At 39.8% G+C, this 17172-nt stretch overlaps 1 protein-coding gene across 1 annotated transcript in view; it reads left to right on the top strand.

Annotated features, from left to right (window-relative positions):
* Positions 1–17172, top strand: part of zgc:154054 (Alpha-1,3-mannosyl-glycoprotein 4-beta-N-acetylglucosaminyltransferase B-like) — a 28161-nt gene that overhangs the window by 6929 nt on the left and 4060 nt on the right. Inside the window, exons 4-12 of the mRNA XM_063487605.1 lie at positions 11–144; positions 1777–1823; positions 3592–3705; positions 4857–4932; positions 5441–5555; positions 5653–5783; positions 6155–6262; positions 10539–10732; positions 14876–14954. Of these exons, the coding sequence (XP_063343675.1) occupies positions 11–144; positions 1777–1823; positions 3592–3705; positions 4857–4932; positions 5441–5555; positions 5653–5783; positions 6155–6262; positions 10539–10732; positions 14876–14954 (998 nt within the window). The remainder of the gene's footprint in view (positions 1–10; positions 145–1776; positions 1824–3591; positions 3706–4856; positions 4933–5440; positions 5556–5652; positions 5784–6154; positions 6263–10538; positions 10733–14875; positions 14955–17172) is intronic.

The following is a 17172-nucleotide window of genomic DNA, read 5'->3' as shown; positions in this document are numbered from 1 at the left end:
CATCTCTCAGTGTCCATGGTGCTTGGCATTCCCACTGTGAAGCGTGACAAGCAAAGTTACCTGGTCAACACGCTTAGCTCTCTGCTATTTAGCCTGACTTCATCACAGTGCCAGGATCTCCTCATCATCGTCTTTGTTGCTGAGGTTACACACACACACACACACACACACACACACACACACACACACACACACACACACACACACACACACACACACACACGTAGTGAGTGCTCGTGCAAGCTAGCATCAGCCAAAACAGATATGAGACATATATATAATTCTGTATAGTTCTGTATTATATGTATGTCATGGAACAGTATTATAAAACATACATAATGAATATGAACAAATGTAAGTTATTCATATCTTTGCTTTGAATCATTGGATGATTTCTTGCTAGACTCAGTGTAGTTTCATATTAAACACAAGTTACTAAGAAGAGTTATGTTAGCCGGTGAAGTAATTTGGCCTGCTATATAACTTTAATTTCTGCTGGGATGCAATTATGCTAAGGTAACTTAGCTACGGTGCATTCATGTGGTGGTGGTTAATTTATAAAGTTAGCTGATAACTTTAAAAAACAACCGCCAAATCTCAAGCACAGTGGTAAAAGTTTCACGTAGTGGGGATGTTGTTTTCTCCTCTCACTCAGATGGGCTTCATTGGATTAAAGTTGTTTTTTTTTTTCCTTTCCAGCTTATACTAGCTAATTTTAGCTTACCTGCAATAAATTCTTTGATATGCAGTGTAGCAGCTGGCTTGGTTTACCTAAGGCACATTCAAGGTTCAAGGTTCTTTATTCGTCACATGCATAGTTATACGAGTATAACACACAGTGAAATGAAACACGCTCCTCGACTTGTGCAAAAGGGGGGGGCAAGAACATTATATATAATATATACATTAGGTGAATGTGCAATAGTAGCATATATGCAGCAAGCAGGTGAATTCTGTACATTAAGTGAATTAAATAAGAATAGACAATCTGAACATTTTGCAAAATAGACAATATGAACATATTTAAAATTAAAGGAATTTGAAATGTACATTGTGCCGGTGGGTTTAGAGTGTCTAGAAGAGAGTCCTGTCTCAGTCACTTATGGATGATGTGAGAGGGCGTGTGTGTGTGTGTGTGTGTGTGTGTGTGTGTGTGTGTGTGTGTGTGTGTGTGTGTGTGTGTGTGTGTGTGTGTGTGTGTGTGTGTGTGTGTACAATTAATTTCGATTGCATGTCATAAATTATGATAAATCATAAATAAATACCATAAATAAGTATTAAGGACCAGAATGACCTTTGCTTCCTTCTTTGCTCCCACATGCTGATTTACGTATTGGGTGAGATCTGACACACAGCTGTTATACAGTGCTACTAAAGAACTTTTTTTCTGATGTCAGTCTGACTCACTGAGAGTGCTCTTGCATATGGACTATAATGTGCTGTTTGCTAGACATCTGAGAGAAAGAACACATGAACACCTAATGACTTTCATACCTGCCCATCTTTGGGGTTTTCTTTTGTTGTTGTTTTTTTTTTTTTTGTGAGTAACAAAAACTATAAACAGGAATACAACGAGTCTTTATCAACCCCAAAACTGAAACTGATAATATGTCTGGCCTTCAAAGGACTCACACAGTTACAGTCTCAGTCTGTAAGAGCACCAGCGTGTATTCATTGTTGCAAAAGCCTCGAGGAGCTCAAGTTTAATATTAACTCAGTCAAATATGCCCCCCTCCCCATCACTGACCCAGTCCTGTCTCTCTCTCTGTCTTTCAGACAAACTTAGACTATGTGAACGGTGTAGCAGAGACCATCATGAAGAAGTAAGCGAGCTAGATTGCCTCCCATGGGGCAGTTTCTCTGTTGTATCAGTGTTCACGTTAGACTTAAGTTTCATGCTCTTTATTGCTTGCAGCACCAGCAGCAGACTGCTGTTTCTGTCTGTAAGTGTATAAAAAATAAGATGTTTATTATTACAGTAGGATTGTATTGCATGTGGGCATTCACCAATCTATTTTTCTTTAGTCAGCCATGGACTAACTATGGCTGATGGTCATATGTGTGAGATTTACGTCTGCTGGGGAAGTATTTCTCTTTATGTTCAACTTCAACATGGAAATGGTCTGTTTTATGTATCGCTTTACAAATAAAGGAAAAGTTAGGCAGCTACATTTCCATTTCTCTTCTTTTAGATTCAAACACAGACTAAAAGAAATAAACCTGAGATAACAGGGGTAATCTGTAAGTCTTAGCGATCCTGTTTACACATTGGCATGTAGTTTTATGCAAAGAGAACAGAGAAAATGTCCAAATATTAAATGGCTGTATCACTGAAGTGTATAAAACCTGTCTTCATACATTCATTCATTTTTTTGAACTCAATTAGATGTTCTGGTAAAATGGAACTGGAAAAGCCTGATTACATTTCTTTTTACACAAATGCTTCAGTGTAGTCTACGTGCACTGATGCCTTACATAAGCCTCTACTACATGCTAACGAAAGCTGTCACAAAACAGGTTTTTAATGTTGTTGCTGCTCTTCCGTGGCAACGGGGAAGTGTGAAAGTTGGTTCACAGCACATTTTTTCAGGAATGTGTTCTCTGATTAACCTAAACGCCTGTGGGTCAAATACAATGTTTGATCTGTGATTTAGGAAGAACTTTTCAGGACAGCTAGGTAAAGTGTGAGAATCAAACGCCCTACAATTCATAAGACTTGTTATTACATATTTTGTTAGCATACACATAACTGTATGATTAACCTCTGAATACTAACAAAGAATGTCTGTTATTTCTGAAAAAAAGCTAAAGGCTTTGATTTCATTAGACTTAGTGGTTTAAAGCTATTCACCTGTTTCAGACTTCCATATTGAATAAAAAAAGCCCTCTTTAAAATATGATTACTGCACAGAAGGGGGGGGGGGGGGGGGTATTCAAACAAAAACTAACAAGGAAGTGGTATAGAAGGGAAGCCAGTCCTATCAGCTTAATATGACTTTCCACAGTCTGTGCAAATAAAGAAGCTTTCTCGTGATGTGGAACATTTTATCAGTGTACCGTTTTAAATGCCATGCATAGCCATAAAATGTAGAATCTTGTAAGGGTAATAGAAGTATTTAGATAGTGGCGTCATAGTATAGTGGTAAATACATTTGCTTGGCAAGTGAAAAGTTGCTGGTTTGATTCCACTTGGAAATACGACTCCCACAGAGCTGTCTCAGGATGGTATCCAATGTATAAACATGGCTAAATCTAACATGATGAGCTACCTGTTGTTGTGACTCTTTGTGACAATGGAGCAGCTGAACGTAGCTTTAACTGTATCGATGATGTTTGCCAAGTGACTTTTTGATCTCCCTTGGTTTTACTGTTTCTGATGAACATGCTGTGGCTCGTCTTGACAGAATTTGTGATGTAAACTATATACAACTACTCCAGATCATAAAACCCGTAAGAATGTAATGTATTCTAGAGTCAAATTGGAGCACTGATGATACAAAAAAACAAGAAATGAGTATATTTCTTTAAATGTCACTGTTTTCTTTGTATCTTGATGTTGATCTCTGTAGTTAACTAGCTCACTCTTTGCAGTTTTCCCAAGGAGGTGCAGTCTGGATTGCTGGAGGTCATCTCTCCTTCACAGCATTACTACCCCGACTTCGCCAGCCTTAAGGAGACCTTTGGAGACTCCAAAGAAAGAGTCAAGTACGGTGCATATACAAAATCACATGATGCAGTCTCGAAATGCTACAAATGTTTTGTCAGTGGTGGTAATTCTGAAGTCTTTTTTTACCGTTTTACCGTATTTTTCGGACCATGAGGCGCACCGGATTATACATTACAGAATCCTGCCATTCGATTGCATTTGTCCCTAACCATCGGGAACCTTCGCGTTAACTTTTATCGAGTGGGGGGAAAAAAAGTTAGCGTTCATCCTCCAGCTTCACTGTGTTTATGTTATGCTAGCATAGCTGTGTCGCTAGCGATCACATAGCACAACATTATATACCAGCTAGCCCAACTTTAGTAATGCTACAAACGTAACTGCTGTTTAGTTTCATTTATGTTGGAAGTGATAGCAGAGCTGTACGTTTGAATTTTTTTTTTAGAAATCTCTCAGTCAGAACATGCTATATCATGTTTAGGTGGAAGCTAGCGAGCTAACTTCCTGCTAACTTCTAACTCTGTTAAATTTAATAAATTCTGTTTTCATGGATGCCTGGATGTTAAACTTAATTGTTACACCTGGTAAAGCAGCAACGCTGATCATTTTATTAAAGATGAAAGAATTTAGACAGTTTTCTAACTCTCAGTGATGCTGCAGTGTTCCTTTGACTTTGGGACCTAAAGGGGACGGAGTTTAGGACCCAGATTACTCCGCGAGGCTCCTGACAACGGTAGCCGTAATGCTCCGACAATCCATCAAGCGGTGCGGCTTCGTAGCTTACCAAAGTCGTACCAAAACATTTTTTGACAGATTTCTGCGCGCCGTGTAGCACATAAAATCGGTTCGAGGTCAGTAAGCACAACCAGAATTCATACATAAGACGCATCAGATTATAGGGCGCACTGTTGATTTTGGAGAATATTAAAGGATTTTTAAGAGCGCCTTATAGTGCAGAAAATAGAGTAGGTGTTGCTGCAGTGGCAGAGAGGACAAAAAACCAACATATACACTATATAACCTAATAAATAAATGATGAAGAGTAGGAGACTTATAATGTGTTTGGTGTGTTAAACAATAAACTTTGATTTATTGAATGCAGAGTGGTGTATAAACACACAGTGAGTACCAAAACCAAAAAGGTGAGTGAATTTCTGCCCGTGTTATATTTGTGCTTCTTGTTTGTTTTTAGATGGCGAACAAAACAGAATCTGGACTTCAGCTTCCTCATGCTCTATGCTCAAGACAAGGGAATGTTTTATGTTCAGGTTAGGGTCAGACTTTAGTTATTATTTATTAAACACCTTATTTCTATTGTGTTTTGCATATCATGTTGCAATGGTGCAACTTATTTTTAGCACCATTTATCTGTTTGTGATATCAGCCAGAGTAGCTTTGCATGTTATAATTCTTCCTTATATATCTTTCGCTTTCACATTGCCTGTCTGGGTAGGGGCACTGCAGATGAGCTCAGACTATAAATGCTTACAGAAGACCCAAAGATGACATCACAGAAATGTGAAATACAAAAGTCTGAAATGATAGCCTGTTGTAAACTCTTTCTCCTGGAGTGGTCTGATTGGGCTGTAGCTGTGCTTATGTTTAAACTTTTTATAAATAGTGTCTACTTCCTGACATGACTGTTTTTAACAAGCTAAGCAGATCTAAAATGTGTGGTCGAATGCCTAACTGCAGCACAGAGTCCTGTTTAGTTTAGGATAACTAAGAAAAAGGATAAAGGAGCGAAATTATTATTTGTTGTCTGTTGATTTCCAGTTAGAGGATGATGTTGTTGCTAAGTCGGGCTACTATGACGAGATGAAGGCCTACGCCACAAACGAAGCTTCAAAGCCATGGCTCTACCTTGAGTTCTCCCAGCTTGGATTTATAGGTGTGCTTTTGTGTAAAATACTGAAGTGATTTTGTGTGTGTGGATTTTTTCAGGTAATATTACACGAATGCATTTGTGTGTATGTGTGATTCTCCAGGCAAGATGTTTCGGACCCGTGACCTCCCAATGATCGCCGAGTTCTTCCTCATGTTTCACAGAGACAAACCTATTGACTGGCTGCTGGATCACATTCTGTGGGTGAAGGTTTGCAACCCCGAGAAAAATGATGTAAGTCAGTTATATCAAGAGTCAAGAAACGTAAAGTATAGATTCATTTGTGTTTTGGGAAAGAGTCAGACCACTTCATTTTTTTTACACACTTTACTGTTTGTTACAGCCCTACAAATAAGAAAAAACACGTTGTTGTTGTAGATTTTTGTTAAAATGGAGCATAAATCTCTAAATAAATCTGTGGTTAAATAGATCTGGGACTCAGACTCTACATACTCTATGTAGATGACACCTCTTGTCTATACAAAGCATGGTATTTCCAGTACTGAGAAAGCATTGAACAGTACATTTTTCCTATTGCTTGTTTTTTTGTAAAGAGCAGCTTTTACAGTGCGTTTCAAACTCACATGTTCTCATATTTTATATAGAAACACTGCACAGAGCAGAAGGCACTACTCAAGCAGAGGTACAAGCCTTCCCTTTTTCAGCATGTTGGTCTCCACTCTTCTCTGCCCGGGAAACTGCAGCATCTGAAGGTGAGAGTTCCTTTGACTCCCAGAAAACGTGTTTCATGATGGATATGAAGGTTTATCTGTCAAAGCCATTGGAGAACGTTGGGGATAGTTGGTGAAAACAAAACACAGTGCATCCGCATGTATTCCTCATACCATCTGTGAAGCCACTAAGTCGACTATGAACTCCTCCCTATACCAAAGTATATTCCAATCGAATCTAAGGCCAGATGTAAAGATAACACCTGGGCCAATTTGGGTAATGCAACAGGACAACGGCACCAAGCACAGAAACAAACTGAATGGCTGAAAAAGAAAAGATTCAGGGTGTTGGAATAGCCCAGTCAAAGTCCAGCAGGAGTCTGATTTACTCTTTATGACACTTGTAACACTTTAAAGTAAATGTAAGGGTAAAGTTGCTTTACCAGTTTTATTGCTGTCTTTGGACTTTATCAACACTATGACATCTTGTAAAATGCCAATGAGTAAATAAAATGTGTTTGACCCTGTAAATGGCCATTTTTGTGCATGTACTTTAGTGGAGGTCGAGGTGAGAATGCAAATGTCTCGACCCAAACCAATTTGTGCAGATTAAATTCAGGCTTCGAGCACCACTCGGGCAGCACTCTCCTAAACCAATCAGTTCATTAGTGAGAACATGGCTGATGTTAATGTCCCCTGCTGAACATTTTCTACAGTTCATTTGTTAAAAAGAGCTTTGATAACGAGGTTCAAGGGTCACATGTGCAGGGGTTGCATATTACTAGAATCTGGTGGTAATGGTGTCGGGACACCTGAGTGGAAGTAAAAGAGAAGGCGCTTTTCTAGTCATCTTTTCTTCTGTTAAATTAGTAGGCCTTTATTGAAGACTCGTAAAATATTTTTCAGATTTAAATATTTAAAAGCGGTTTTACAAATATGAACCAGGAAATGTGTCAAACGTGACTTAAACAACAGAAGAAGGCTAAAGGTGAACGGGTGGTAAAATATCTCTCTGAACTACCTGTAAAACTAGTAGAGTTACATAAGAAGGCGTGACAGCTGAGCAATGAAAAGCATTCCTGTGAAACACTTCAGGGCTTTGGAGCGTGATGTCATGGGAGCGGGCGTGACCGCCGAGGCGCCATTTTAGCAGGCCAAACAAAGGAGCGAAAGCATCAGCAATGGTTCGCACTTGCTGTGTTGTCGGTTGTAATGTTAGATCGCACGATCGGGAAGGGAATAAGCTAGAAAAGGGGCTCTCTTTTTATCATTTCCCCACCTGGAAGCAACGTGAGGAAGCTCATGTATCGGATGTTACCAAAAGAAGGCGTCTAGCCTGGATAGCAGCTGTGAGACGATATCTCTACCATCTCCAGATATCTGTTGGTGCTCCAGACATTTTCATTCAGGTAAGATCTAAATAAGTTCATATTACTCTTTATAGCCTAATAGTTTTATTTTCAATGCGCTCTGAGGTCATAGCAAATTAGAACAAACATCCTAATGAGTGATTTTGTAGATATATATAATAGAATTCAACTTTACTGTCATTGCACATGTCACAAGTACAGGCAACAAAATGCAGTTTGCATCCATCCAGAAGTGCTTTAGCCATAATATAGATATATTACAAAATATATATTAGCAATAATATAGATATATAAATATATTACAGAAACGGGTCTGTTATAGGTATGAGGGTACAAAATATGGGTCTATTATGGGTATGTTACAATGTACACGGTATGAAGGTATGTTATGAATATGCTATAACTATAAGTATGTACAGGCTGTAGTGGTGTACAAGCTATGTACAGACTATGAACAGGATATAAATATGAAAACTATACAGAATTATGAACTATGCAAGTTATAAACAGTTATAGAATTATAATTATTATAGACTTTCTCTTTATAAAGTTGCTAATTGTTTTTCATTATTGCAGCAAACCAGTCTATGAAATGGATGAAACAAATCCTGACTGGGTTCCAGTGCTACACACGGGGCACTACGAAATCCCTGCTTCACACCACATGCTACACACCACCATGCCAATCAGATTACTTCTTCCATGTGAGGGTGAAGAGGTGACCCTTCTGGATAAGATGGTGAAGGTTTGCTGCGTTTTGGTGAACATGTGCACCAGTGTGGTAGTAAAACCAGGGAAAAATGCTCTTGTTAAATACTCTTAAAAGTCTTGTGCTGTATATGTAGTGATAAGTTTTCAAAAGAGACAGTAAATTACAGAATGCTAGCAGTGGGTGATATTATTTAAATGCTGTCATGATTTTATGTGAACATTTTGTCATTTGTAAACTATACATGACATTGATTCTACATTGTAACTGATGTGATGTTCTACAAAGTGGTTTTAATTAAAGGCAAACATTTATTTGTTTCTTTATTCAACTTTTGAACAGTGTTACTTAGTAAGTACATATTCAGTAAATGCTAATTATTTACATGGCAATGCACTTCAGGCACAAATGTAGACCCCCTAAATAAAACATTATGGGTTATTCAGAACAGAACTATGCTTGGAGAAATATTTTCCCATCAGTTGAGACAACTCCTCCACAGTAGCAGGTGGAATTTTTCTTTTCTGAGGACGGCTTCTTTTACCTGTCACTGCAAATGGTCTGTTTATGTTTTAATTGAGAGCCTTTTTTTGGGCAGCTGAAGAGGAAGTCTATCTTATGGCCAACCACTGACTGTATCTTGGTCATATTACACAGCAAAACCCAGTATGCAGGTTCATCTGTAACAGTACTTGTGCCACAGATCAACACTGTTGCTTCTACTTTAAACAGAAGAGCAGCGACATGGGTGCAGGTCTCCGCGACTCCGGCCATACAGGTGCAGTGGGCGGCTTCAACCTTCCCTGTGATGCTCACAATGACCCACGGCTGCAATGCTGGTTCATTCGGTCTTTGAGAGTGCAGTACCTGAAACACACACAGACAAAGTTCATTTAAAGACAAGAACTTTAATGAGCCAAGGCCGACACACATGTGTTTTATCTACTTTCAAATCCATTTATCATAAATGTAACAAAGTGTTGAGAAAGTTAGCACATACATGTAATTTTTTATCTTTTTATGTATCCATCTATAGAACGCTGCATGTTATATTCTAAATCTGCCTGTTCTCTCTCAGAAACCTGCCTGCAGAAAATGAACCTAAAGTATGTAATGCAAGGATGTAATCACTTTCAAGATGGAGAAAGCATAAAGTTCGACTTTAAGTGACAATTATGAATCACCTAATATAATAAAGAGATTCTGCAGGTCATTAATCAATGTATAAAACCAAAATGGAATGTATTTTTAGTTACACAGGACATAAACACGGAAGCAAGGTGTATGACTAAATCCTCCAGGACAATGTCACATCAATGCACTGAACTCAATATGTCATCCCTCTAACGGAGCCTCCACATGTTCTCACTGTAATTTCCCCTCATGAATGAATTTATGCTGCACTAATCTGAATGTTCGGGGGAATATCAAACGCATTTTACTCGCAGTACTCAAACTGACTTACCTTTGTTTGAATGACGGCGTACTCACAACGTGGAGGCTTAAAAATAGCCAAATCTTGTACCCAGTCCTTGGTGGATGTGCACCTCCACAGAGATTTGTAATTGGTTCGCCGTGTATGCGCTGACTCCACAGACAAGGTAGGAAAATATATCAGGCTAAGTCAATAGCGGTTGGCCTAGTGTTTCTACTCCACGGCCGTTATTTCATACGGGTCCACATTTCCAGTGCACGCTATTTTTTGCAAGTACCGTCTCTTTGCATCCGGACGCAATCTGTCTCTATACCGTCCTTTTTATTTTGAGCTGCTTTTAAGTATGGTTCGTAGCACTCTTCCTTCCAACACAGTGTGTTTGTTTTGATTCGTGGCCTGCTAAAATGGTGCCGCGCTCCCACAATGCATTGCGGCGTGACGTCAACTCCAAAGCCCTATAAGATCAGCCATACAGTTTAACCTGAGCAGAAAAAATGTTGTTGATCTGCTGTTTGCTTAGCTGACAATAGAGTTCAAGACAAGAGAAAGCGACTGAGATGAGTGTGAAAGAATGATGGTGTTTGTCATGGAGTAGATACATGACAGCACAGCCCGATGAGTGAAAACATTTAACATGAACACTGGCATATAATGTGAATGTGCAGCTTTAGCATTTTAACTGTGTGTGTTTTGAATTGACTGCAAACCCAGAATCATTCATCTATGTTGTTAAGTGTTCTCGCCTGTGGATGTGCTGTGGTATGTGCAAAGATATTTTTCTCTTCTTTCTCTTATCCACTTCAGGACAAAGACTTTGGGAAGCAGACGCTGTACAAGGCTCACAATAACCCACCTGCAGAGGTGAGCAGCACTTTGAAACACTACCAGACGCACAGTTTGAAAAGTGCTTACGAAGGAAGAGATTTCTTCTGGGCAATAACTCCCCTCCAGGGTGACTACATCCTCTTCAACTTCTCCCAGCCAGTCTACACTTCTGGGTTAGTTTGTTTAGTTATTTTCCATACATTCTGTAAATTTTGCAAATTAATGTTTTCTATTTTAAAAAAAAGAAGAGGACAAAAACACAAATGCTGCTCAATCAAATTCATCTAGACGGATGATGGTGACCCAGTCTGCACATTAAAACTGCTTTACAAACTGCTTTCATTCATACACACGCATGAAACAAGCAGCAGCTAGAGGATGACAAGGTACAGCACAAATGCTGCGGCAAGGCAGAGCTAGGATGTCGGGTCAGGGGGAAATGTCATTATCCCCACCCTCAGAGATTGGGTACCAAGCCCTAAGAGCAACTGGTGCGTCGAAGGTGTTGAATGTGAGAGCAGCTGACCCGAAAGTGAAGGTCATGGCTAAGCTGGAAAACTGGCTGACTACATGAAGTACCCTCTGAAAGTCTACTAGACGATGTGAATGCAGCATTAGAAACAATCCCTACTGTGACCATTACTAAAACCGACTGATCTACACCACAGCAACAGTGATCATCAGTGTTGGGAAGGTTACTTTTAAAATGTATTCCACTACAGATTACATGCCCCAAAATGTATTTTGTAACGTATTCCGTTACATTACTCAGTGAGAGTAACGTATTCCGTTACATTACTCAGTGAGAGTAACGTATTCTGAATACTTTGGATTACCTATTATATTATCATGCTGTTTACAACTACATGAATGTACTATTGCTGTGTGAATTATTGCTTTTACTGAAGGTTACTCGCCATACCAATACTCGCCATACTAGATTTTTAAATCTGAATATATTTGCAGCGATCTCGTATAGAAAACAGTTTCATGCGTATATAAAACAGGTCCGCAGCTCCAATCCGTGTCGGGCTCGTAGCTTCACTTTGTTGTCTGGGTCAACTTTGCTAGCGAGAGACAGAGAGAGGCGTTGAAAGGCTGCTCCAACGCAACTTATTGTTTCGGAGGAAAACATGAACACAGTGTACAGTCGAGTCTTAATAGTGTTGTGGAAGTTTTCCATTAAATAAAGCCTGCAGACGAGCAGTGAGCGGTAGCTAACATTCTTTAATCAAAACACACAAAGAACAGACAACCAAGCTTGTGGAGAGCCTACATGACCACGGGGCAGGTCAGCAGAGTCTCACTGAGCCTAACATGGCTCTCAGTTAAATACCTTCTCCAGGAACAAAAGGCAGTACACAGCTGTTTCACACCTTAAGATTCACACTCCCTTGCTACCTCCAGAGTCCTCGAAGAGACAAAAGACTCCTTCCTGTGGAGTTGTCTGCTTCCCCCAACTTCCTAACTAGACCCCCACCATTTGTCTTACAGTATTGGTGTGAGACATGTTAAAATCCAGTGGCACCAAGGCATTATACAATAAAATAATGTGATTAATACATAAGTAAAAGAAATTTCTATACAATAGCTTACTTACAGCTGGGCTTGTCAGGCACTCTTTTTGGCTGCAGAGGTTATTATTATATTTACATGCTTCCAGCTCCCGTTTCTGCTCGGTGACAGCTCGTACTTTACCTTTTTCTCCCTCCCTCGCTCACAGACACATAACGGTTATGGCAGTCCGTTCTCCCTGCAGCACGGACTACACTGCCCATGAAGCTACATTCTTTAGGGCGATGCCTGTAACAGTCTGCCTATTGCCTTCATATTAAATCATTTTTGTGAATAATTTTTTAAAATATTTCTTCACGTCATTATGCTGCTGCAAGCAGGGGTGACATGGGCCGCGAGATTGAGACACAGACATTAGAGCCTCTTAATGCGTGTTTTGTTTGGGGCGTGGAAACCAAAAATAGAGAGGGCATAGCCGAACATATGAAACAGGAAAGTACCGCCATGTAATCCCTTTATTTCAGCAAATTAACTGTATTCTGAATACCACCTTTTTAAATGGTAACTGTAACAGAATACAGTTACTCATATTTTGTATTTTAAATACGTAACGGCGGTACATGTATTCCGTTACTCCCCAATACTGGTGATCATTGAGATGCTTGACTATAAGATGAACAACGGCTACAAGGAGCAGTACCCTCCATGGAAAACTGGAAAAAGGGTAGAGGTCAAAATCAAGGCTGCATGGAGGGAGGTTAGCCAACTATCAGAATGGCAGAAAGGATTAATGAAGATTGTAGTGGCAGTTTGTTGTGTCCAAGTACAACAAACTGCCACTACCTGAGGCCTTAGAGACAGTCAAACAAAGACTCAAAGCCTTGGCTAACTGCTTGAACAAGACCAATAGGATCCAGGAGAATAAACCAGCCCTGCTCCACTGAACTATCCAAGGTGTACTCTCAGTAGTAGGAAAGCAATGTGAGAACAGCCCCATAGAGTCTGGAGACGGAGCAATACTGGAAGAACATATAGGAGAAGGACACAACATATAACAACAATCCTTATTGACTAGTGGATCTAAGAATAGACCACAGGAACCTCCCTAAACAGGACCAACCATCACAATGGCAGAAATCCAAGAAAAAGTTTCCACTATAAAGAGTTGGACAGCAGCACACCCTGACATGATTCACTCCTGCTGGCTAAAGAAGCTAACTGCACTCAGTGAATGTCTAGCAGCACAAAGGAACCAGCTGCTACTGGATGAGATGCACCCAAAATTGAGGCCGGACAGCCCTTATCCCAAAGAAACCCAAGAGCTAAGCAGAAGGAAGGTGGCCAGGGGCAAGTGAGTGTCAGAACCACTATCCAGGATCAAACATTTCACCAGGAGTACATCAGGAAGATGGCCACAACCAACCATGTGCTTGGTGAGAAACCAGAGAAAGAAGAAGAGCAAGGAGAAGAACCATAATGGACCAGGTAGAGGAAGTGGCTGACATCCAGAAATTCAACTAGTGGCTGGACTGAAAGACAGCACAGAGGCTGGGGTCTGTCACACCAGGCAAGATCCCAGGTGCAGGCTGTGTAAACATGCCCCTGAGACAATCCAGCACATAACAGCAGGGTGCAAGATGCTAGCATACATGGAACACCATAACCAAGTGGCTGCCATAGTATACCGAAACATCTGTATACTATCACCCCCTGGGGTGATTGAAAATGACAGAGCTAAGATTCTGTGGAACATATACAGACAAACGGTGATGGCTAACTAACCGGGCTTTCAAAACATGAGATTTAAAATGTGTAACTAACAGATATCAGGAAGAAGGAATATGGGTGGCTCAAGAAGTCCCAAGGATTGAGAGAGGAGCGAGAGAAGATGTGGAAGGTGAACGCATTAGTAGTCCCCGTGGTAATTGGAGTACTCAGGGCAGTGACGGCCAAACTGGGCGAGTGGCTCCAGAAGAGCGCAGTCCTAAGTACATCAAAGATACTGCACAGGAAAAAGATACTCAGATTAGTATCTGAGTATCTTTTTAAAAAAATGTTAGCACTCATATTCTCTACCAAATTTGATAAGAACTGGTTATTTAATAGTTTGTGATGTATTTCCTAAGAATGTTTAAATCTCCTTGTGCTACTAAGTAAAGAGAAACTGGAGCATCAAAGTCAGTATGACTCTATCACTCGTTTTGTGAAACTTGTGCTGTTATGGTCGAACAAAAAGCGATGATTGGTTGCAGCACGTCTTTCTGGAAAGTCAACATTCTAACTGTATGAGCTTCATGACTTTTCCTGTACAGTACATGTGCCAGACTGTGATCCTATGCTGACATGACTGTCTGGTAGTCACACAGCTGTTTGCCTGGTTCCAAAGAATGACTTCCCTCCATAATATGAACCAACTAGAAAAATGCATCAAGACATCAAGACGAAAACTAGAAAAATGACAGTTTCTTTGCTCAATTTTAAATATTTTCCTCCTGTCAAGTGATACTGTAGCAGTTTAAAACATCTTTGCACAGGTTTCAGTTATTATTCAGAATAATTTCTGTATGTTAGAGCAGTAAAGTTTAAAGTGATAGGTTGAAGTTTGTTGGGTTTTTTTTTTTTCATTGCACAAATGAACATGAACGCCGGTTTAAAGGAAAATGTAATTTAGAAATGAAACTGATATGACATGTGATAATAATGTTGCGTGCAGTATTTGAGCCCAGGAGCATCTTTGTGTGTAGATGTTACCAGTTTGGCGTATTTATATTCCACCTGTGCTCTTTTCTTTAACGATGCAGGTACCTGTTTCGCAGTGGAAATATCGAGACCAATGGAGATAAATTCTTCAATACAACAGTGGAAGTACTGCCTAGCAGTGTGAGTAACGTGTGTGTGTGTGTGTGTGCGTGTGTGTGTGCGTGTGTGCTTATTTTCTGGGCGTGTATTCTTTAGTTCTAATGTTGCGGTTGAGTAGGTCTTGGTTTTCATCTCAGGTGTTGATGAAAAGAGTAGCAAGGCAACAGGAAACATCTACCACAACAAGCTATCTGCTATCAGCCTCTGCCTCTATTTAGCCCTGTGTGTGTGTGTGTGCGTGTGTGTGTGTGTGCGCGCGTGTGTGTGTCTGTGTGTGTGTCAGTTGACATGTATGTCACGCTGACGGGGAAAAGTGGTCAGGCCAGCGGTGGCCTTTGAGTAAAGTTAGACAGACATGGAATCCCTGTGTGGAAGATAAGAGGGAAACCTCATCGTTTAGCTTCAGGTCCAAAAGCTTTTCAGTTCACAATAACAACAAACAAACAAAGGATTGGAACAAGATTTCTGTTTTTATTTTTTATTATGAAATATCCAGTGCTAGATGTGGTTCCTTAAAGGCCAGGACAGTTGATTCTGCTCATCTGCACACAGCAGTGTCAGTGGGAGAAACGTTTCGTCACTCATCCAAGTGACTCAAGTCAAGTCATCTTTATTTATATAGCACATTTAAAAGACATCAAGTGTCGGCCAAAGTGCTGAACAGAGGGATAATGTGATAAAAAGAATTAAAATAGATAAGATGAAAACATTATAGAAAACATTCAGTTTTAGCTGACTGCAGGTTTCTCCAACCTCATCAACAGTAAAATTACATAATGATGGAAACTATCACCACTCACAACAAGTTTTTCAGTCACAGTCATGCACAGACAAATCCCGCACTAGTGGAACTGATCACAACCATAAAATAGCCGTTTCAAACAATAACACTGCAGATGTGGAAGCAAAGTAATTGTGGATGTCTCAGCAATACAAATATTAGGAAAATGGTGATAGACAGATTAGGAGGAATTTGAATAGGGCACTGATACTGATCAGGCCTCATAGCACAGAGTGTACCCGGGGAAATTACACCAAGTCTGTATAGTTTGCTTAAGATACACAGCATATGCAGCTGAGGCCTTTTAACTTCTCATAGGTGATCGTGATTGACTGCGAGGGGTAGTTTCTCTTTGCCATTATTTATTTTAACAGAATGACATCACTAGTCCCCAGAGTCTGTGTCTGTTCCCAGACCACCTAAATATAACTTTTGACTCAAACAGTAAAATGATTAAATGTGGACTATCCAATATTATGTTACTCTTTTCTAAGTTAATAAATGATTTAATAATTGATCAAAATACAGATTTTTTTTTCTTTCAAAAACCTGGCTGCAGCAGGATGAATTTGTTTAAATGAATAACCCATCCAGAGTTCTGCTAAACTGCTATCTGGGTCCTCATAGCACAGGCTGAGGACGAGTGGCAGCAAATTTTTACTCAAAATTATTATCAAGAAATCCAAATATTTAGACAGATTCATAATTCATTTGAAAGCCTCACTCTTGGCCTTGTACCCTCTAACACATAAAGAAGTTTGGTTTTGTTTCTGTCTGATTTCTTAGACTTTTTACCTGAATTGGTGCTCATAACATTCACGTGGATGCTCCAAATGACAACCCCTACACTGCATTGTTACTCTTTGCTAAATATGAATGAACTGACTGTTTTGACCACACACGACATAGAAACTGACCAATAACCCAAATCTGTCTGGACAGTAACGTCCATTTTACAATAATGGACTGCACAGTTTCAGTACACTCTTTTTTTTTTTTTTATGAAAGTGCTGTAATAAAATTTTTTAAAGGTGCTTCCTTCTTTGTTATCTTCTTCAGTGGAAGAATATGCCACAATAATGTAGAGCAGCTATGTAAATTTTATTCTCAGAAGTCAAATATCTCGTGTTACGTCCTCACTGCATACGTTGCAGAAAACTGTGGCTCCTCTGAAAAAAGCTTGAAATCAGAGGTTTGATCCCCTGATATAAGACACAAGCAGATAAAGCAGATAACTTGTAAACTGGAGAGGAAATGACATTGCACTCATTTAAAAGAACTTGCATAGAAAGATAGTTTGCAGCTCTATAAAAATCCTTCCATAAACTAGGTCATTTTACTACTGGCTACTGATGTAGTAAAATGAAATAACGCCAGGCTTCTTTTCAGCACTGTCGCCAGGCTGACAGTCAGAGCTCTGCTGCACCAAGTCTTCCTTTTTTTTTTTTACCTGTTTTA

The sequence above is a fragment of the Pelmatolapia mariae genome, linkage group LG2 (genome assembly GCF_036321145.2).
Source record: "Pelmatolapia mariae isolate MD_Pm_ZW linkage group LG2, Pm_UMD_F_2, whole genome shotgun sequence".
NCBI lineage: Eukaryota > Metazoa > Chordata > Actinopteri > Cichliformes > Cichlidae > Pelmatolapia > Pelmatolapia mariae.
This window is presented reverse-complemented; position numbering and strand designations above follow the sequence as displayed.